At 34.2% G+C, this 22,088-nt stretch overlaps 5 protein-coding genes across 6 annotated transcripts; 3 read left to right on the top strand and 2 right to left on the bottom strand.

Annotated features, from left to right (window-relative positions):
- The first annotated feature begins 105 nt into the window (after positions 1-105).
- On the top strand, positions 106-3,796 carry LOC103832308 (probable pectin methyltransferase QUA2). Its single transcript, XM_009108283.3, has 8 exons — positions 106-352; positions 535-1,154; positions 1,245-1,374; positions 1,698-1,938; positions 2,028-2,241; positions 2,319-2,494; positions 2,849-3,152; positions 3,232-3,796. Exons 2-8 carry the CDS (start codon positions 544-546, stop codon positions 3,530-3,532), a joined length of 1,977 nt encoding a protein of 658 aa, XP_009106531.1. The 5' UTR covers positions 106-352; positions 535-543; the 3' UTR covers positions 3,533-3,796.
- Positions 3,797-4,034: 238 nt separating this feature from the next.
- Positions 4,035-7,436, bottom strand: LOC103832307. The gene is given in 7 exon segments (XM_009108282.2): positions 4,035-4,730; positions 4,808-4,954; positions 5,635-6,661; positions 7,076-7,144; positions 7,146-7,286; positions 7,289-7,397; positions 7,399-7,436. Coding segments are annotated over 7 exon segments (2,019 nt in total). The 5' UTR covers positions 7,422-7,436; the 3' UTR covers positions 4,035-4,227.
- Positions 7,437-8,308: 872 nt separating this feature from the next.
- LOC103832305 (14-3-3-like protein GF14 epsilon) lies at positions 8,309-15,683 on the top strand. Of its 2 annotated transcripts, XM_009108279.3 has the most exons (6): positions 8,309-12,660; positions 12,883-13,189; positions 13,276-13,363; positions 13,435-13,544; positions 13,657-13,787; positions 13,887-15,683. In XM_009108279.3, the coding sequence occupies exons 1-6, from the start codon at positions 12,594-12,596 to the stop codon at positions 13,919-13,921; spliced, it is 738 nt and encodes a 245-aa protein (XP_009106527.1). In that variant the 5' UTR covers positions 8,309-12,593; the 3' UTR covers positions 13,922-15,683. The 2 variants fall into 2 exon arrangements, with proteins under 2 accessions (XP_009106527.1, XP_033131260.1); XM_033275369.1 differs by having other exon boundaries at positions 13,657-15,683.
- A 309-nt stretch (positions 15,684-15,992) lies between these two features.
- On the top strand, positions 15,993-18,003 carry LOC103832304 (uncharacterized hydrolase YugF). Its single transcript, XM_009108278.3, has 3 exons — positions 15,993-16,686; positions 17,454-17,546; positions 17,624-18,003. Exons 1-3 carry the CDS (start codon positions 16,054-16,056, stop codon positions 17,843-17,845), a joined length of 948 nt encoding a protein of 315 aa, XP_009106526.1. The 5' UTR covers positions 15,993-16,053; the 3' UTR covers positions 17,846-18,003.
- A 1,810-nt stretch (positions 18,004-19,813) lies between these two features.
- Positions 19,814-21,839, bottom strand: LOC103832303 (probable protein phosphatase 2C 17). The gene is made up of 4 exons (XM_009108276.3): positions 21,550-21,839; positions 21,150-21,383; positions 20,793-21,078; positions 19,814-20,701 (listed from the first exon to the last, which is right to left on the bottom strand). The coding sequence occupies exons 1-4, from the start codon at positions 21,583-21,585 to the stop codon at positions 20,409-20,411; spliced, it is 849 nt and encodes a 282-aa protein (XP_009106524.1). The 5' UTR covers positions 21,586-21,839; the 3' UTR covers positions 19,814-20,408.
- Between the last annotated feature and the right edge of the window lie 249 nt (positions 21,840-22,088).

Genomic DNA, 22,088 nt, shown 5'->3' with positions numbered 1-22,088 from the left:
TAGGAAGAGGGAGAAATATCCAAAAAATAAAAATAGTTAATTTTTTTTAAATTAGTACTAAATAATTAAAGAGTAAATTAGACATGTACCAATGGGAAGCTTCTCTTCTTTTTCCCTTAAATACAGAGAAAGATTTTGCTTTATTTATTCAACGATCTCTCTCTCTCTCCAGTGTAAAGTTTCCATTTTTTCAATCTCTCTTGCCTACATTGGAAAGTATTTAATCGAGATAAAATTCTCATTCTTATTCAATTCTCACGAGAAAGAAAGCTTTGTCCCAGAGATTGGATCCATTCACCACGACGCTTACTGCGAGCTTCACTCTCAGTAGATAGAGACTCATTGGCTAAAGGTCTCTTCTTTCTATCGATTTTAGCCTTTCTTGCTTTCTGGGTTTCATCAATTTGATCCATAAAACATGGATCTCGCTCTTATTACCCATAAAGTTCGAATCTTTATTCGTAAATGATCTTCTGGGCTTACCAAAGTCTCTCCCTTTAAGCTCAAAGTTACTTTCTTTTTTATGTTTTGCAGTAATCTTCAATGCCAATGCCACTGCAACGTGGCACCTCAGGAGGAGGAGCACGAGTTTCCGACGTTCTCAGAGACAACTCTCAGATGAAAGACAAAACAGGAGACAACACCTCCACCTTGAGGTTTCCTTTCGCTTTCTTCTTTACCGACAAGGCTGCTGATCCTTACACGTCAAGGAACAACAAGCAGAGGTTGATGCTTCTGTTTGTTAAAACCACTTTGGCTCTTATTGTCATTCTTGCTCTCGCTGGCTCCTTCTGGTGGACCATCTCTATCTCCACGAGCTCTTCTAGTGGTCATGTGTATCAACGCAGCCACAGCTACAGGAGGTTACAGGAGCAGCTTGTTTCAGACTTGTTGGATATTGGAGACATCTCTGTAGGTCCCACTAGGTGGAAAGAGCTGGAGTATTGTGATGTAGACTCTGAGAGCTATGTTCCTTGCTTTAATGTCTCTGAGAGTCTCGATCGGTTTTGTGGGTCGAGAGAGGGCTGTTTGGTTTTGCCACCTGTGGATTATAAGGTTCCACTGAGGTGGCCAACGGGTAAAGATGTGATATGGTTTCGTAATGTGAAGATCACTGCTGATGAAGTGTTGACTTCTGGTAGTATAAACAAGAGGTGAGTGATTTGCTTCTTTGGTTCATCTCTTGCTAAAAGCTGAGTATGTTTGATGAGATTGCTGAGGTTTGGTTTTGTTTAAATTTGCAGGATGATGATGTTGGATGATGATCAAGTATCTTTCCGTTCTGCATCTCCTATGTTTGATGAGATTGAAGACTATTCCCATCAGATTGCTCAGATGATTGGGATTAAGAATGATAACTTCATTGAAGCTGGTGTAAGTCACACTCACTCAAATATAGGTCCAGTGTTAAAAAAAAAAAAATCGCTAGGTGGTGATTAGGCGTGTTATAGAGGATTATTGTTTAGGCAGATTTTTTTAACCCTTTAAAAATCGGTTTGAAAAACTTAAAGATAGGTCCAATGTTAAAAAAATAAAGCTAGGAGGTGATTAGGCATCTTATAGAGGATTATTGTTTAGGCGAATTTTTTGAACCCTTTAAAAAAATCAGTTTGAAAAAATCGTTTCACTGATTGGTTCATCTTTTATCTCTATCTCTCAGATCAGCTTCTTATATGCTGTTTAATTTTTGTTTTCAGGTGAGAACTATATTGGATATTGGATGTGGTTACGGTAGCTTTGGAGCGCATCTACTCTCCAAGCACCTCTTAACAATGTGCATAGCAAACTATGAAGCCTCCGGTAGCCAAGTTCAGCTAACACTAGAGAGAGGTCTCCCTGCAATGATTGCTTCCTTTGTATCAAAGCAGTTGCCGTATCCTTCTATTTCCTTTGATATGTTGCATTGCTCAAGCTGCGGCATTGATTGGGACCAGAAAGGTAAAAAAAAAAACATTTTGATGACACTAAAAAAAACGATGGAGGGAGCTGTGGTCTTAATGTTTAAGTTTATAATCCGCTGTGTGCAGAGGGGCTTTTTCTTGTGGAAATTGATAGAGTTTTGAAGCCAGGAGGTTACTTTGTTTGGACATCTCCGCTCACTAACGCTCGTAGCAAAGAGGATGTTAAGAGATGGAACTTTGTTCATGATTTTGCTGAGAGTATCTGTTGGACTCTTTTGTCTCAGCAAGACAAGACTGTTGTCTGGAAAAAGACAACCAAAACTAAATGTTACAGTTCCAGGTCAGTGCCACACACTCACACACCATCCTGTATTCCACAATCTTAAGTCTTCTTACATTAAATGTTGTAATAAACAGGAAGCCTGGGGTGGGTCCTTCTGTGTGTAACAAAGGGCACGAGGCTGAGTCTCCTTATTACAAGCCGCTTCAGATGTGTCTTGGTGGAACAAGGAGCAAGAGGTGGATCCCCATTGAAGGCAGAACAAGATGGCCTAGCCGGTCTCACATGAATAAGACTGAGCTTTCACTATATGGTTAGTCTCCTTAGTTAACATTAATGTTCTAAAAGTCGGTCCTAACCAAAACAATTTTCATAAAATTTGGTTTATATAATTCAAATCGGTTTAAACCATTTTAAATCGATATAAATTAGTCTAAATCTGTTAAACGAATCAATAATTTTAGTACAAATCCACAAATTTGTCTAATTTCTTTTGTTTTATATTTCTAATTTTTATAATTCATTGAAATGTTCTTATAATTAAAGCTAAAAACTAAAATATTTTATAGAAATGTTTAGCTACTTCTTGAACATTTTAACATTACCTTCTGAATCCATACTTTCTGGAGCCTTTTGTTTTCTCATATGGTTTAGTTGGTTGGTTCAGGTCTTCACCCGGAGGAGGTTGGAGAAGACGCTGAGAACTGGAAAGCAACAGTCAAAGAATACTGGTCTCTCTTGTCTCCTCTCATATTCTCTGATCACCCCAAGAGACCTGGAGATGAAGATCCATCACCTCCTTACAACATGCTTAGAAACGTTTTGGACATGAATGCTCAGTTCGGTGGTCTCAACTCCGCGTTGCTGGAAGCAAAGAAAACGGTCTGGGTCATGAACGTTGTCCCTACAGCTGGACCTAACCACCTCCCAATGATCCTTGACCGTGGCTTTGTCGGCGTCTTACACGACTGGTGAGCCATCCATCATTGGATTCTTATATTCACTACAGAAACATAGTTTCTCAACATTGTCTTGTAATAATAACTTCAGGTGTGAGGCGTTCCCGAGTTATCCAAGAACATATGATCTTGTCCACGCAGACAATCTTTTGTCTCTCCAGACAAGTCAGCACCGGAGCTCATGCTCGCTTCTGAACATATTCACAGAGATTGATAGATTACTTCGTCCAGAGGGATGGGTGATAATCCGTGACACGGCACAGCTGGTGGAAACGGCTAGAGCTTTGACAACGCAGTTGAAGTGGGAGGCTAGAGTCATAGAGGTTGAAAGAAGCAGTGAACAGAGACTCCTCATCTGCCAAAAACCTTTCACCAAGCGACAATCAATCTAAAACAATGAAGGACATAGTAGACACAGGTTTTCTCCATTTTTTATTACTTTTGTTCAAAAGTATCACAGTGTAGAACCAGTCATCAAACTCTGGTGGCTGTACGGGGAAGAAGAAGAAAGGAGAAAGACGCCAGGGGACGTAAGACCACTGGTGAAAGTTTCATGAGTTCCCCATTTTATAGAATCTAGATTTATTATATACAGTGAAAAGAATATGTACCAACATTTGTGAAGATTTTATAAAATAATTGTATTTCATTTTCAATATTTCTTTTACTGATGGAACATAAACTTTTAAGTCTGCGAATATTCTTCTCAATATTTTATTAAAGAAATTTAAGTTTTAGAAATAGTTTTTCCCGTGCTATAAAAAACTCGTTAGCTATGAAAACTCAAAGTTTATTCAATATAAAAACTGAATACAATTCTAAACTTGAACGTTTATTTATGATAAATAACTAACCTATAAAATCCTAATCTAATCAAAATAGAAACCATTAAAATATAGAAAATACTAATTAAAAAATTATCCTAATATATTTTTCAAATATCTTGTTGCATCAGTTACCCAATAGCCAATTCAATACCAAAAGTTTCAAAGGAAACACATTATTGGAACCATTCTGTTAAAAAGAATGAAGATGAAAATATATGGCTTATGTTTAAGCTGAAAAGGGTGAAGGCTACTTGAAGATTTCAATGTGATGGTGTCTCTGCATATGAAGTTTTCTTCAGCTGGTGTTGGCTTCTGCCTTTGGAACCACGTCCCTTTCCTTTGTGATGATGGGAGCTAGGGGAAGGTGATCCCACAACTCTCTTGGCAGATGTTCTTTTGCGTCTGTGGTGCAGAGAATCTCCACCACCAAAAGCAGCTTTCGCGACGCTGTCTTTAAGCACTTCCCTGGCTCTCTGCGGCTTAATGAGCTGCTTGTTGAGATAAACTAGCTTAGGGAGCAAGCTGGAGACGGTCTTGCGCAGCACATCTTCGCCTACATTGCTCTGAATCGGGTTTCCAAGGATGTTGAGAGCGACGAGAGAGTTGTAGTTGGCAACTAGCTGGCCTATTGCTTTGGTTGTTGCGATCTTGTTGAAGCTAAGATCGAGAACAATAAGTTTGAGCAGTCTGTGTAAGCCTTCTACGTTGCTGATCTTGTTCCCAGCTAGGTATAGTTCTTTGATCAGTGTACAGTTTGATAAACCTGAGGAGTTAGCTTAAAGTTAAGACAGGAACCAAACAAGCAACTGTACAGTTCTGTGTAATGACTGCAATCTTTACCTTGTCCAATGCGAGAAATACGATTGTAACTGAGATCAAGCACTCTTAAGCGTGTCAGTTCTCTCAGTCCTTCGATTACACTGATCTTGTTCTTGGATAGGTTCAACGCATGAAGGCCCTTTGGAAGCGATGCAGGAGTAATTTGAACTGTAATTAATAGAACATTGTCTATTTAACCACACACACATATAGTTGAGACCAGAGGCATGGGTAACCGTGAACCAGACCAAAGTTTACAAATAACCGAATAGTTTCTATATTTCTATAATAAAAAACTGAACCGATAATAGAATGGATAACCAAATATATATAATACAATTTATAATTAAAAAATATTAATTATATTTAGTTTTAAAATTACCAAATACTTTAAAGATACTATTCGTAACCGAAACACCAAAAAAAAAAACCTCAAATATTGTTTATCTGAAATATTTAAAATTATCTGAATCATTCAAAAGAACCAAATAAACCAAACAGTTTTATTCAAAATATTTAGATTTATCTGAATTATCCGATAACCAGTTCAAAGAAACAGAAAAATCTGATTTTAAACCCGAATGGTTTGAATTAGAAAAAAAAACGAATTGTCTGAATTAACCAGAAAACTAGAACCGAATTTAAACCAAAAAATTGTCGGATATTAGCCGGTTCCTACAATTGTTACTCGAACCGAATCGGAAATCGAAAGAACCCAACCAATCAAATTTTTATAAATAACCGAACGGTTTTTATATTTCTAAAATCGAAAAACCAAAAACCAAAAGAACTGAACCGAAATCGAAAACCGAACTCCCATGCCTAGCTGAGACTATCTACAAGCTTACCTATGAAGTTGTTGGATAAATCAATGGACTTGAGGCTGGTGAAATGTGAGATGCTTGGGACAGCTTTCAAGCCTATGCTCGAGATGTGAGCCATGCTTGAGGATTTGCTCAGGGACTGGATTAAGCTGTTTGCATGCACTATGGCCTCTGAGTCATTTACATTTCCTGAGGGTGATCTCACCATCTTAGAAGAAGCCATGAAGCGGGGCTTGTCCTCTTCCTCGTTTACTGGAATCACTGTGTCTACATCTAGTCCTCTTACCCACTCATCCACTCGTTTCATCGAAGAGGACTCCGCAGAGAACGCTACCCACTGATTCTTATGACATTGGTGGTTGTCTGCAGAATCTTGATGGCTAGTTTGGCTTTGCTCAGCAAAGTCAGAGGTGTAACCAGACTGGTGATTGTTGCCTGAAGACTTTAGGGAGACAAGGTGTTTGTGAAGGTTCCTATGACTCCAGAGGAACAGTTTCCACCATAGCCTCCTGCTCCCTGAGGGGAGTATCTGCATTGATGAATGTTTCTTGAGCATCACTCCATCTGCACTTCTATGTGACCTAACTGACTTGGTCTCGAAGCTATCTCTCTGGTCATGGAAAGCACGAGGATCAGCACCGTTGAACTTGCTGAGAGTTGAGCACGATCGTTTGAGCTTAGGTGAAGCCACCCAAGACGTGGCTCTACCTAAGCCAGGATCGCTGACGTGGCCTCTTTCTTCATTATCATGTTCATTTTCAGAACAGTCTGTCACTTCCTTACCTAGCTCCTTACTTGTCGGAGACGCAACCGCTTGTTCTTGAACTTGGAATTTAGGAGGTGACTCACGGTGAGTTGAGTCGTTCTCATCGCGTTCATCTTCACCATCATATGAGTCTTGCTCGGTAGGGCTGTTGTCCTTGTGATCAATGAACTTGTGGTGGATCACGTTGGTGTTAGGCTCATCCTTCTCTAGAGGCTTCACTGGCTCTTCACGTCTGATCTGAAGGATTCTTTGTGTTCTTGGTGGCAGAGTAGGTTTTGGATTCCTCTGTTTAGGTCAACAAATGAACTATTGTATTAGATTCCTACTAAACTTCCGACTTTAATTAGCAGTAAATGAATTGATTCCAAAATAAACATGGATCTTAAACTAATTAGCTATAAATGAATTGATTCCAACATACACATGGATAACTTTAACATCAAATACCATATTCAGTTTAAGTTAATCATGACTTCTTAACTTAAAATCTATTAACGAGTCCTAATCTTTATATATTAGTTTTTTTTTTATTTAATTATCTATGTGGAACATTCATTCATCGACAAATGGAAACATCTCAAACATAAATAACTTGCCTGAAAAATTCACAAGAACACCACAAACAAACACAAAGTCACCTGAAAATTTTCACGAGAACACCACAAAGTCCAACAGAGGCCATAGAAGGAATTAACTTACCTTGTTTTTCTTTTTACCGATCAATCCAGCAAAGCAGTTGAACATCTTTATGTTCTTGTCGGAGATTAAAGCTTAACCGTAATCTACTGGAAGCTTGGAAAGCACCAAACCGATAAATAAAAAGGGATAAATGACGCCGGAAAAAGAGGAGGCAGTTCTTGAGCCGACCACCGCCGAAACCGCTGATGTGTCGGCCAGAGTTTCTGAAATCTCGCCGTACTTTGTTTTTAGATTATCTTGTACCAATACAAAACGATGACAGCCACTAAACCAAAACAGAGAGAAGAGAAGAAGAAGAACTCTTATGAAAAGGACGAGTTTTACAGAGCATGCAGGAGAGCCACATGTAACTATATTCTATGGTTTGTTTATAGCGCTTCGGTCTTAAAGACATATAAAAGTTGTGTGTACGTATTTAGTATATCATTCTTTACTACAAAAAGGATAGGCTTATTCCTAGTAATTAGTTACTGTATTTCTTCTTTTTTTTGTTAACAAATATAATTCAAGATGCATATAATGTTAGATAGCTACAAAATTATGCGAGGAATCCGCGGCTAAGACACGGTGTCAATGATTTTAATTTTCTTATTATATTATTTCCACAAAGTATAATAGAATAACATTCCCATCGCGTTCATGAAACAAAGATTAGTTAGTGACTGAAAATTAATAAAATATAAATATATGATATATTTTAATGGGCAATTGTCAATAATAGCACCTTTTGAAGTTTATGTCTCAAAAATAGCACTAGAATGAGAAAGTCACAAAAATAACATTCATTAAAGGGTAAAATATCCCTAATACCCTTGGTTTAAAATTAAATAAACAAAAAAAAAACAAAAAAAATAAAAAAATGAAAAAAAGATTTTTTTTTTATAGTTTCAGATTATATGTTTTCAGATTCGAAATTTTTATAATTTTTTTTTTCAAACTTTATTTTTTAATTTTTTTTTTTTCAAATTTTTTTTTTATAATTTAAAAATACTTTTTGAAACTGTTTTTAAAATTTTTATTTTTTATTTTCGTATTTTTTTTATAAAATTTTAAACCCTAATTCCAAAACCCCACCCCTTAACTCTAAACCTTAAGGTTTGGATTAATTAACCCAAGGGGTATAAGTGTATATTTACCTCTTTAATAAAACCTATTTTTGTGACTTTGAGCCTTGAGTGCTACTTTGGGAACATAAACTTGGTTTAGTGCTATTCTAGTCTTTTTCTCTATTTTAATCGATAGTGCGAAATTCTTTTCGTCATCAAAAATATTTCACAACACATTATGATTACAATTGTAGTGAGCAAATTTGTAATCCAGTTATGTAAATTTAATTCTTAACTTTTAGCTATTATAGCTGCATATCATTGCACCACACAAATTTTTATTATATTTTGTTGCAATATTTTAAAATATTCCCATATATATTTATTTGTTGAAGTTTGAAAGATTTAAAATAAATGCTATTGGATTCTTAGTGTATAGTTATGTACCAAAATCCAAACTACTATCCCAAAATTATGAATGTCTTTCAAACTCGGATCATACACAATATACTTTCAGATGTATAAATACTACTATAAAAAACGAACTATTAAATGTTGAGATCGTGTTTTTCTTTCTAAAAGCTCTAAAGAAAATTGCAACATTAGCCAGAGCTTTTATTTAGAAAACGAAAAAGAAAAGACAAAACGACTGAAAGACAGTAAGAGAACGTAAGCATCAGGTCCGGTAGTTGCGTCGGGTAGCCGCAAGTAACGGCGTCCATCCAATCGCCGGTGAACTTCTCTCTTGGGATTCAATACTATCCGTCCATGGCAGATATTTACAGGTCCTACCATCATACGTGCAGCTGTACGTTGGACCCAGTGATGAAGTTGCTATGTCTCATTAAGTAGAAGACTACATCCAACTAATGGTCCCTCGTGTCACATGCTTTAAAACACTAAAATCATTCAAGCAATAACAAACACTCTCATGACACATGCATATGAGTGATATAGCAGTTGAAAATATTCTCATAACGTTATTTCGACAAAGAAAACAAATATTTTTTTGAAGGTGATATTATATTGGTGAATAACCAAACAATATACAATCCTATAGTACTTGACTCTATCTTCTTCTTTTTTTGCTAAAACTGACGCTATCATTGATATTGATGCATAACATGTATGGCAATTTCTGAATTAGTATGGTCGATTGAAAAAATAACGACATATATTTTGGTAATTTCTTTAATTGATGCTTACCTCGTAGAAAATAACGTTAACGTTGGTTTTCTGTTTCTAGAAAGTTATTACTCCTAACGTTTTATATTGTAAATAGTTTTAAAAAAAAATTATGTTTCAAAGTGTAAATAGTTTTTTTATATTTCTAGATAATTTTTACATTTATTAGATATAGTGTGATCAATGAAACAAAATAAACATGTTTATGATTGTTAAATCATATCTAATCTATATATTAAATAAATTTTTTTAAAGAAATAATAACTTTTTTTAATTTTTGTGTGTTTTAGGTAAAACTACCCCTTTTTTAATAACAGGTAAAACTACCTACATTAGAAAAAACAGAGGGAGTATTTTTGTTTAAAGGTTCCCTTTTACTTTCTTTTGAGAAAACGTGAAACTTGGCACACATTAAGCATCACACAATCTCGACAAATTTATTATTTCGAAACAAATCCCTACCGGTTATATGCAAATACACAAAGTGTACGTAAGCGACATGGAAAAGTTTATAAACATGTTGTCCTTGTTTTATATACGTGTCGTGTAAAATTACGTAAACCATAGTAAAGAATATATCCAATAGACGTTTGTTCTGTTATCTCCAAAAATATATATAATCGGTTTTGGAGAAATGACGCTGTATATTACAAAACTAAATGAATGGGTCCAACGAAAGATATATATATGTACTTGTTGTGAGCTATATACGACGGTCGATAGGCCCCATCGATTTATTTTGGAGTGTCAAAGATTTCAGAGTGATAATTTTAATATCAATAAATAAGATAGTTATTGCCGAAAATAATAATACAATAAAAAAAACGTTGTATAAGTTATATCAAAGGTGCTAAGCTAATGGCTGATAGTGTGATAAAAGGGAATCGATATCAATCTTACATAGCAGTTGGTATCCCCCATTGGCTTAGCCACTTGTTTTAGTTTTAAGCCTCTGTTTCTTATAATTTGTATGTATGTAATCATCACATTTGACCACTTTTTGGTATTATAATGAAATTCAGTGTGAAAAAAAAAAAGTTATAGTGTGTATCCCAGAGTGACAAGAAGTCGTTTAACCGAGAGGGCTTGCAATTGTAATGGGGTCGTCCTGAAGCGTTTATTGATTTCTTCCTACTGGGTCGTATACTTAGGCTTGCAAAAGATTCATCTTTTTTTTTTTTTTTTTTTGGCTCAACATCAACTTTTCCATTAACCAAATGATTCTAATACAATCAGATTATGACCACATTGCCTCAGAAGAGACTTTAACCACAATGTGACATGAGGATGAGGATACAAGTATCACCCAGAAACACTCATTTGGTTCCTACGTTACCATATCATCTCATCCAGTCACTTTGACCACATAATTAAACCACATAGTTACAAAAGACCAGACCTAAACCGGTTCAAAAGAGAACAAACACGAGACATCAGTTGAAAGCAAGCAGTGATCTCCTTATGATCAGAATGAGATACTTGGATCAGCTACCACAACACACTAAGTGCTTATTGCTCGGACTCCTCCTTCTTACCGGGGTCGAAGTCTCCGAACTTTTCACCAAAGGGCAGAACATAAGGCCGTATATACAAGGTTTCATCACACCCAAGCTTTCCCAGATATTGCAATTATTCACCACGCTATGGTCTCCTATGATCAGAGTTCTGTGCGTGTCCCATTAGCAACTTCACTCAGAGGCGCTCCACTAGAAGAAGCTTGAGGCCGTTGATGTTCCTTGCTATAAACCTCTGCCGCTAGCGGACTGAAGGTCCGACTGAAAAAAAAAAACCTAGAGACCAGGAGGGGTAAAGACATTGATACTTCAGCTAACCATAACCGAATCCGGTATCTCTTGCAAGTTCCCTCTGATGTCTCCAGAGGATAAGAGTCGAGTTCAAGACCATCAGAATCATCGCCGAACGGCGCAACCTGGATTTGAGTCATACCGCCGTTGTTCTTTGCCTCCCGTCATGGCCAAGCCGGATACTTGTCCGGAATGAAAGGCGGATTGTGATGATAGAAAAACGCAAGAGGGAATCTGATTCAGCCTTTATGAGAGTCGAAACTCGCTGTTGGCCCCACTAACCTCTGTTCGTCGCACCTCTCCTCCACCCATCTCGCAACAACACAAGGAGGAAGAGTCGAGTTAGAGGAGACGTCTATCCTTCTCCACGCGCCATCATCAACAAGGTCTTCAACTAGATCTGGAAAAACAAAATTAGATCTGTTCAGACCTACAATCCTAAAAGCCGACTCTCTTCTTCTCAGCCTCGCCAACGTCTCGCCGCTACTCTACTCAAGGTTCGTCGACTCCGACCAGCACCACGCAGTTCCGGAGGACACAACATCGTCAGAGAAGCGCGCATATCGACTCGGTCTGGATCTGGGAAGAGGAGAGCAAAAATAAAACAAGGAAGGGGAAGAAGGTGGAGCCTCCGGCAACGCCAAGGCGGCGGCCGGAGCTAGGGTTTAGCTCTCTTCGGGGTTCTCTCTCTTTCTCTCTTTTGCAAAAGATTCATCTTGGACTGCAAGCATATGGGCTTCTCTCCTCCACCTACGTATAAGGTTGGTTATATCACTATCTTATTTTATGCTTATGTTTATAAAAGCATAATTATAAAGTTGAATTTACATCCTACTTTAAAACGTTGTTAATTATATATATATATAAACTTATAAAATAACAATATTTAGTATATATTATAGTAAATTAATTTAAATATAATTAGTAAGAAGTTGGATATATAGTAGATTCTAGTCAATATAAATTTAATTTTAATGAAATCATGGATACTAATCAATCTACTAAGTTAATTTTATAAATATTTGTGAAGATAAGACCCTTATAAATCTTGATAATGTCTCATATATTTATATATAGTTATAAACTATATACATGTTCATCTAGTGAAACATATCCAACCTGTAACATTCAATTATATTTATTTGGAAAGATATATATGTTTTTATCTTAAATCTTTCATTTATATTTATCTTCTTATCCTCATCCTAAATGTTTCCTCTTGTTTAAAATCAATTTTTTTAATTTTTCCATTTTACAAATTGTTTTGTCATTTCCTTTCTTACAAATTTAATAATATCTTTTTGTGTTGTAGTTTATGATATAATATAAATAGACCTGCTTTGACGTACGATTGGGTTCAGTAATCCATACTTATCTCCATAATCCCTTCTCTTCATAGTTTCAACTCTCAACTAATCTGACATCGATCATCCCTTTTCACATTAATAAAAAAATACAGAGAAACTGGTGGAGATAAAAACTATGGAAAACGAGAGAGGGAAGTTGATTTACCTGGCTACGCTTGCTTACCTAGCTAAAAGATATGACGGTATAATATCACATAGTTGCGTTTTAAACTAGACTTGCGTCGTTACACTAGTTGATCCTGATCTAAACCAGTATATCAGGACAATTTTCGATGGTTAATGACCAAACTGGTTTATATGTTTTCATGTGGTCGTCCGGTGAATAGTTATATAATTTGTGGTATAGGAAAACATATTACTTATGTTTACAAATCACATGATTACAAACTTATGTTACGTGGCAGATATGACGAAATCGATGAGAAAAGTATGCGAGTATGAAATAGAGCTAACTGACGTAGAGAGAGAACTACTAGCAATTGGCTACAAAAATGTGATGACGACTAAGAGAGCATCATTGAGAGCATTATCTTCCATTGAAGAAAAGGAAGACTCCAAAGGAAACAAGCAAAACGTGAAATTGCTTAATAAAAAACTAGAGATAGTTAAACATGAGTTTTTCAGTGTTTGTAATGACATTTTGTCTCTCATTGATTCTCATCTCATTCCATCAACTACCAATGTTGAGTCAACCGTTTATTACTACGCAATGTGAGTTACATCCCATCATCATAATCAATATCATTATCGTCACCGTCATTGTTTTTTCTTTGTTTATTGTGTTTCTTGGTATGTAGGAAAGCAAATTATTTTCGATATATGGCAGAGTTTGGTTCTGATGCTGAACGTCAAGGAGCTGCAGATAATTCTCTCGAGGCATATAAGGTCATCTTTCAGTCTTTTTTATCTCTTATATTTTGTTTGTTGTTAATTAAAGGGCATGTATATACTTGTAGATTGCAATGGAAATGGCAGAGGGGGGTTTATCACCAACGAATTTGGTTAGACTTGGCTTGGCTTTGAACTTCTCGATTTTCAACTATGTGATCCTTAAATCTACTGAAAGGTATGCATGTACTGTATTACTGTTAATAATTGTTTAATAATTGTTTAATAATTGTTTAATGTTTTAGAACGTTAGATAATAAAAGTTTTTAAGTGTTTGAAAATATATACAGTGCGTGTAAGTTGGCTAAAAAGGCTTACGACGAAGCAATCTCTGAACTTGACGGTGCTGACAAACAGTCGTACGAAGATACCACGTTTATAGTAGATATACTTCGAGATAATCTTTCCGTGTGGACAGGAGGTAGTAACATAGAGATAACAGAGTTTTTTTTATGGCCTAGTGGGTTAGCTTTCCTATTGATATACTATTGATACTAATCAATATAGTGAATTTTTACAGAGGTGAACACTGATACCCCGCAAAACAAGGAATAGATCGTGTTTTGAGACGACGAGGGTAAGCGGTTGGCCGTGGAACTATATCTCCTATAAAATCTAATATTGACTGATAATAAAATAGCTCTGGCTAAAGGCTTTTGTTATGGTTTTAGTTGGGTTCAAAATGTGTAATACTAATTAAATCCATTTCTCTCCTCATTTAAAAGATGTTAAACTAATAATGCATTGTTTATTTAATATATTTCTTTGAGAAAAAGAAATTCTGATAAAGGAGAGTCTTTGATAAACAATATGACTAGCCGTTTTAATATCTCTTTCTTCGTCTTAATTCAACCATGTTGTATTCCATCCGAATAAATATAGTCAGCGGTCCATTGATTAATTTAATCGGCGTAGAAATGAAGGATCTTTTTATCGAACATATATATTCCGTATAAATGAAAAGATGTAGTCAGGGACGTGCACGAATCAGATATCCAGATTTTTTAGATGTATTTGGATTTGTTTCCTATGTCAGAAATATTTAATTTTTATTTGTTTTGTTTTGGAAAAACATGAATATTTAATAAATTGGATATCCAAAAAATAAATAGCTATTTACGGATATATACTTACGGATATCTCAATCGTTTTGATTAATACAAATAATTTTAAAATTTTGATATAAAGTTGTTTTATAAAATATTCGTTTGCATAACATATAAAATAAAAATTAAAAGAAGAAGTAAAACTACATATTTTTAAAAATTTAAATTTGTTAACAATTATAATAAGATAAAACTTAAGAGAAAAGTTAAAATTGTCATATTTGTTCTCTCTTTTTTATGTAATACTTTAATATAAATAATAATGTGAATATAAATTTGTCAAATTAATAATAATTATATAAATATATATATTTAAAACTCTAAATATAATTCAAGATATATATGTATTTATATATTGTCGGAGCGGACATTCGCTTTCCAAAATTTTAATATTTGTGATTTGTTTCATTTTTAAGAGTTATTAATTTTTATTATCTCTTTTGCTTCGAAAGTTTATACATATCTAAATTTTTTGGATCGAATCGAGATAAATAACAAATCAAATTAAATTTAACGGATAAATACATATTATTAATTACTTGATACATGCAAACTACATCGAAATTAATGAACTTAGCTACCAACATATCTACCAATTTGGATTTAATGGGTTGTCATTGTCACGTGTCACAAGAGCTAATTAAAATAAGATTTAGCTATATAACCATATTATTAGCATTGCTTAATGAAAATGTGGATGGTGCTTGGAATTCTAGTACACAGAAGTGTGGTATAAGATGTATTTTATTCTTTGACAAAATGAGAAGGGACCATTTGTATTCTTACGTTTTTCAAATTAAGAACGGTAATATTCTAGAAAAAGTATAATTTTATTTTTTTCTAGGATATTGATAGATGTAGACTTTTTCATGATGACAAAGAAAAGACTCTTTCTTATACCAAATTTGACGAAGCATTTTTTTGGTTTTTGTCTATTTCACAAGTTGTAAACTTATTGAGAGTCTTCAATTCTTGGTCGCCAGTCTATTAACTTATTTGGATTTATGGAATTTAATTTCAAACCTACACACTGTCGCAACTTTATGTTCACATTTAAGATTACCACGTGCGCCTCGATTTCAGATGCAAAGATTTTCATAAAATTTCTGCCATTTTCTTGTTGCCGTATAAAAAGATTTGATTGTATAGCCTAATGCATATAGTATTATTATGTACTGAGGTAAGTAGGTAACACAACGCATATTGTACAGATTCTACATTCGTATTCCTTTCTATCGAAGATAGAATTAGAGAAGATAAATAAATAAACTGATTCTTGTAAAAACATTTATTTTCTTACTAATAAATAATTGATAATTTGTTGATCAATGTTACATGCAAACTGCAAACCACAAACTTAAAAAAAAAACTGGCTTCAAGTGATGTGACTCAATAGTTTTAAAAGAAAAGTAGAAAACATATTTCAATATAAGCCTCCTGAAGTATATAAATATTAAATTTCTGATGGTTGGCAATAAATCCCCAACCAATACCAGAGAACCATACACAACACACACCACAATATATTCTACTCAAAAATTTTAGAAGCTTCACAATTTAAACTCTCTTTTTTTTTTTGTAATGACAGGTTGCTTCAGCTTCTCTGAAGTAATAGAAAGGGTTTACAAATACGGGTTCAAAAGATCCGGTTTACGACCCGTAACCATCGACTTGAAAGACGGAACCGTGGTCCATTTCTGGGTATCCAAGACCCGAGACGAATCCAAACCCAACCTCCTCCTCATCCACGGGCTCGGAGCTTCTGCCATCTGGCAATGGTACGACGTCGCACGACGCCTCTCTCCTCATTTCAACCTCTTCATCCCCGACCTCGTTTTCTTCGGCGGATCCTCCACGACCCGACCCGAAAGATCCGACGTTTTCCAGGCCCAGACGCTTATGCGGGCCTTAGAGGCCCAGTCCGTGAAACGTTTCAGCCTCGTCGGCCTTAGCTACGGCGGGTTCGTCGGTTACCGAATGGCGTCGATGTACGGAGACGCCGTGGAGAAGGTGGTGATATGCTGCGCCGCCGTGTGCGTGGAGGAGAAGGACATGAGGGACGGCGTTTTCTCCGTGTCGGATCTTGATGAAGCTTCAAAGATTCTCGTGCCGGAGTCTGTGAAGAAGCTACGGGAACTTATCGGTTACATCTTCTACAAGCCGGCGTTGGCGAGACTGGTTCCTCCTTGTCTGCTCCATGATTTCATCGAACATGTGAGCTACTTTCTTCTTTTAGCTTGTTCATCCAATGATATTGCGACATGTGTCTACCTGGCTTGATGCATTTTAGCTTCCTCTAAACAAATATAGATCAGAAAAAGGTGAGAAAAAAAGTTTTTAAAATGATGAAAATCTAGCAAATGGGAAAAATAGTTTTTAATAAGTGAAAAGAAATATTTGAAAGATTCTAACTGTTTGTAGATAAGATATTAAATTGTCCACTTGAAGTTCTAGAGAGACCTTCTCTAGCTGGAATTTTTTTCTGTTTAATTTCACTTTTCAGTTTTTAATTTTATTCACTATTTTTTTCTTCTAAAGTTTGCTAATTATACTTCTGTAGTTATATTATTTACTAGATTATAATGCAGCTTTTTAAATATTTGTATGGTATTTTTTTTTTTATCCACGTATGGTACTTCATTGTGGTACTTGTTATGGCAGTTCTTTTGCGGAGTACTTGTTCTACCGACACAACAAGAGCATGTTATTAATTCTATCCACTATATTTTGTCAAAAAATTCTAGTAGATTATACACATATATTTAAGTATGTATACATCCATATTATTTACTAGATTTCATTTATAATGCAATTTCCAGACCTTTTTATTGACATTTGTTTGGTACTTTATTGTGTACTTCTTATGGCAGTTCTTTTGTAACTCTGCGCACAAAAAGAACAACTTATTCTTTTTGTTTTACCTTTTATATTTACTGAAAAGTTTATTAATTTGTGTAAAAATGTACATGAAACAAAAACAGGCATTGACCAGAGATAATTTAAAAGAAAAGAGGGAGATGATCAAAGACATACCAAAAGATAGAATAGTCTCAGAGATTCCAAAACTCGCACAGGTTCATCCCTCTTCTCGAAATTCCTCATTAATCACTCTCACTAATCGTAATTAATAATTTTTAAATTATGAATGCAGCCAACTTTGATTATATGGGGAGAGCATGATCACGTGTTTCCACTGGAGATGGGATACAGACTTAAGAAGCACTTAGGAGATAATGGGAAGCTTGTTGTCATCAAAAGAACTGGTCATATCTTTAACTTTGAAAAACCTAAAACTTATGTTAAACATCTGAAGTCTTTTCTTATGCAGACTAAACAACAGGTTCCTGTCTCTAACGGATCTGTTAAGTCTTAAACATCTGTATTATTTTCATATCTTGTAACGATTATTAACGCATGTAGCAGCTAGTGTTTTTCTATTAGATGTAGAAAGTGTTTGATTCCTAAACCAAACATTTATCTGGTATTTAATTTCGTATTACGATAATTTACGTTCACTTTTTATGAGATTTAGTTAGTTGGCCATAAGAAAAGGTTTCCACAAGTGTGCTTATTTTCTATAATCAAAATAATAATATTTCCTTTGTTATTTTCACTGTTTTCTTGTTTTTTTTGAACAAACTGTTTCTTGCTTTCGAAATGAGATGATTGTAAATGTTGGAAGAAGAAGGTGGATGTACCAAAGAGAAGGACAATAATTGCAGAGAGGAAGCTCTGCAAGTAATAAAAGCCCTCTTGTTATGGTGAATTAATATTTGCCTCCAGAACAAAGCTAACAAGAATGGATCTTGCTGCTGAAAGAAGAGGCATATCTTTCTTCCTTATGCATAACAAAGCTCATAATCCAATGAAAATATTAAACGAGAACATAGAACTATTGACGTTGGAGCATAAACGCTTGTGATTGATTGTATACTAGATTTTGACCCGCGCAGGCGCGCGGGTGTATATTTTGAAAAATATGTTGATATTTGTTTTTCATGTAATTATTAGGATTTGGAAAAATGAATCCGAGGAACATAACCGATACCGATCCAAAGATATAGTACCAAACCCAAACATAAATTGATTAAATATTCTAATTATTCAAAATTTTGTTATTTAGAGAACCGAATCTGATCCGAACCGAAGTATTTAGGTATCCGAATTTATCTAAAAATAGATTTATATACTTATATATATTAATTATTTTTAGATTTAACGTATATAAAACATCAAAAATGATACTTTTAAATTGATTTAAATACTTGAAAATATATATAGATAGTCAAAAGTAAATATCTGAAATAGTTAAAGTATACTCAAATCACCAAAAATACTTAAAATAATTATTGATTTCGTATCCAAAATTTTAAATCAAGCCAATTGATATGTTAAGTTTAAGTATTATGACATATGTTATTCAAATTTATACGTAATATATTATTTTATTTATACATTTTGAGAAATTTAAAATATATAATGATTTAAGACTTTAAAAATAATTTAAATTAGTTATCCAAACCCAAACCAAACCCGCAAAGATCCAAATCGAACTCAAACCAAAATTTAGAAACATTCTAATAAGGCTGAAATCTTTGACCCCGAAAACCCAAAATACAAACCGATCAGAACTAAACCCGTATGGGTATCCAAAAGCCCATCCCTAGTCATTATTATATATCGTATTTTATCATCATATAATTAATCGTATTTTATATGTACCATCATATAAGTAATCATATAATTAATAGTATTTTATACATACCATCATATAAATAATTACATATATTATATTTTTAAAACTTAATATGAAATATGAAAACCATAATTTGAGTTGGTATTTCAAATTGGGCTTTGTATTATATTTTTCTTATATATATTGACAATATTTTTTTATAATGGTTATTGAAAAATAGTTTAGTAAAAATCCATTTTTGAATATATGTATATTTTTGAATCAATTTTTGATATAAATCAAATTTGAATTATTATTTTGATTTGAAATATGTATATAAAGTTTAAATTTTGTTTTATGGTTAGTTTAGAAAAAAAAAATTTAGGGAATTAGATTGACCCATTTTGGTATATTTTAAAAGTGGCCTAGATAACTTTCAATTTTTTAAAAAAACATAAGCCCATTACTTTTTTTCTTAATACTACTATCCTTGTTTTCAAACAAAAATATTTTTTTTTAAAAGACTGCAATCCATGTTTCCAAACACTCCAAATTTTTAAAAGTCCTATTCAAGTCTCCAAACACTCCAATTTTGTACTTGAGTTTTAATAAGATAGATGATGTTTGCGTAGCATTTGGTATTATATAGAGGCGGTCTCTAGCTTCTTGCTTCGAAAACCCTAGTTTACGTAGTAGGTTATAAAACATACTGCCTTTCTGAAAGCCTCATGGGCCTATATTTAGGCCTTTTATAAAAGCCTTGTAAAATTGTAAGCCTACCGATGTCGAATGCATATGGAATGATTGATTATTTTTCAGTTATATGGTATTGGTTCGACCGGAAACTGGATTCCGGAAGCTGGATTCCGAGTTTAAACGGTTTTTTGTAAGTTTTACCAAATTTTTAAATAATAATTTTTTTTCAAAAACTCAAATCGGATTATATACTGGATCACCGAATTTACCGGTTCAACTACGGGTTCGAGTCGGTTTTCAAAACACTGGTTATACCATACGGAAGGAAATGTATTCAAAATGTATCCAAGAAAAATATAGTATCAAATAGATCAGTTAACATTATTCCAAGAATATATTTTCAAGACTAAATTATTAAGTCAAAATTCTATTTTGTTTTTTTATATGATAAGATGTCATCTGGTTTGTCAAAATAAAGTCCTAACATTTTGAGACTGCAAACGTACCAAGAATCAGAACAAACTAGCCGGACCCAAACAAGAATCACATAAGCTGAATCTATCATCTATTTAAACCGGACAACAATGCAAGATATGTCATCTTTACTGTTTCTTTTCAATGCTTCAACAACTAGTTGTTTAGCCGCTTTCTTTGGATCTTTAAAGTTCAAAGCTATGTCAACTGCTTCTTGGTTTGACATCACCTTTGAAATACCGTCACTAGCCAGAATAAGAATCTCTGTGTGACTATCGATTTTGACATCCTTAATGCCAGGCTCTCTATTCATAAACGCTTTGAGGTCCTTATCACCAAAGGTACGAGACACAGCTAATATACCATTCACTCGAGCAACATCACCTGCTCAAACTCACAAACATGAGAATTATCATCACTATTATTTAATAATAGCTATAATATAGTAATCAAAATATAAAAATTAAAGATTAACCTGGCCTGTTGGTTACAAATCCACCTTTACTCTCGATCATACTCCTTTCAGCATCAGTATTAGGATCATGATCAACACTTATCTGCGTTGCTTTACCTCTACGAGACACAATGGCTCTTGAGTCACCCACATTAGCTATCCACAGAACTTTTCCATTTATCAAAATAGCAGTCACTGCGGTTGAACCACCACTCCATAAATCCGAACTAGTATCAGACAAAATCGCTTTGTCTGTATTCTCATAAGCTTTTGCAATCGTTCTTCGAGGATCAACCAAGAACTCTCCCTAGAAAACGTTAACACAATGTAACTAATAATGATATCACAAAAGTAAACAACAATCTTTTGTGAACTTACATCTTTAAGGATGTTGGAGAAGAGATGTTTCTGCAAATATGCAGCTACTTGATCACCTTTATGACCATCAAAGATTGCAAATAAACCCAGTTCATTGCCTTCGACGTTGATGAGCTTAGCAACATGATAATCCTCCATTGGATGCTTAGCTTTCCCCTTCATTAAACTATATCCAAACTTGATTTCTCCATCGGGTTTTCCTTTACCAGAACGAGATTTTTGTCCTAGTACAATCTAGCATTAAGATGACGTAATCAGACAGAACATAATCATGTTCCACCAGTTTGCCCGTACAAAAAGATTCGTATAAGCAAATATAAAATTTCGAAAAATAACACTTCAAGGTAACGATTAATTACTAGTAGATAAAAAAACAGAAAAGAGGACTTTGCTTGTTTACTTGTGTATCAGAACGAGAGCAGCAGATCCTTTTCATCAGGAACCTAAAGAGGAGGAAGATAAAGCAAGATCGAGGAAAGAAATGAGTGTAACCAAACTCTCTTTAATTTGCAACCTGAAAAGATGAAGAAGCCTTCGCTCTACTTCGATAATGTCGTTTTCTTTATATCCACTTAAAATAACTCAATCTGGTTATTCTGTAAATTAAACTCATATGATATGTTTATTTTATAACTCTTTTTGCATGGTTTTTTTATTTTTGGAAAAATATATAAATATTTCCACAAAAGGAAGTATATAGTCTATTCTTTTTCTTTTGATTTTATTTCCATTTATTTTCTGTATTGATAACTATGCAATAATTACAATTTGACAAATTAAGCTTGTGTGTGTGTTGTGTGTCAAATTATGACAACTTATAATGAGACTTACATGTAATCTAGATAAAGAAATGGTATCTACAACATATATATCTCTATGGATTAGTTGTTTACTATTTTTAGAGCACTGGAGAAATTTCAAGCTCTCAACATGAAATGA

The sequence above is a fragment of the Brassica rapa genome, chromosome A07, assembly GCF_000309985.2.
Source record: "Brassica rapa cultivar Chiifu-401-42 chromosome A07, CAAS_Brap_v3.01, whole genome shotgun sequence".
Taxonomy (NCBI): domain Eukaryota; kingdom Viridiplantae; phylum Streptophyta; class Magnoliopsida; order Brassicales; family Brassicaceae; genus Brassica; species Brassica rapa.
This window is presented reverse-complemented; position numbering and strand designations above follow the sequence as displayed.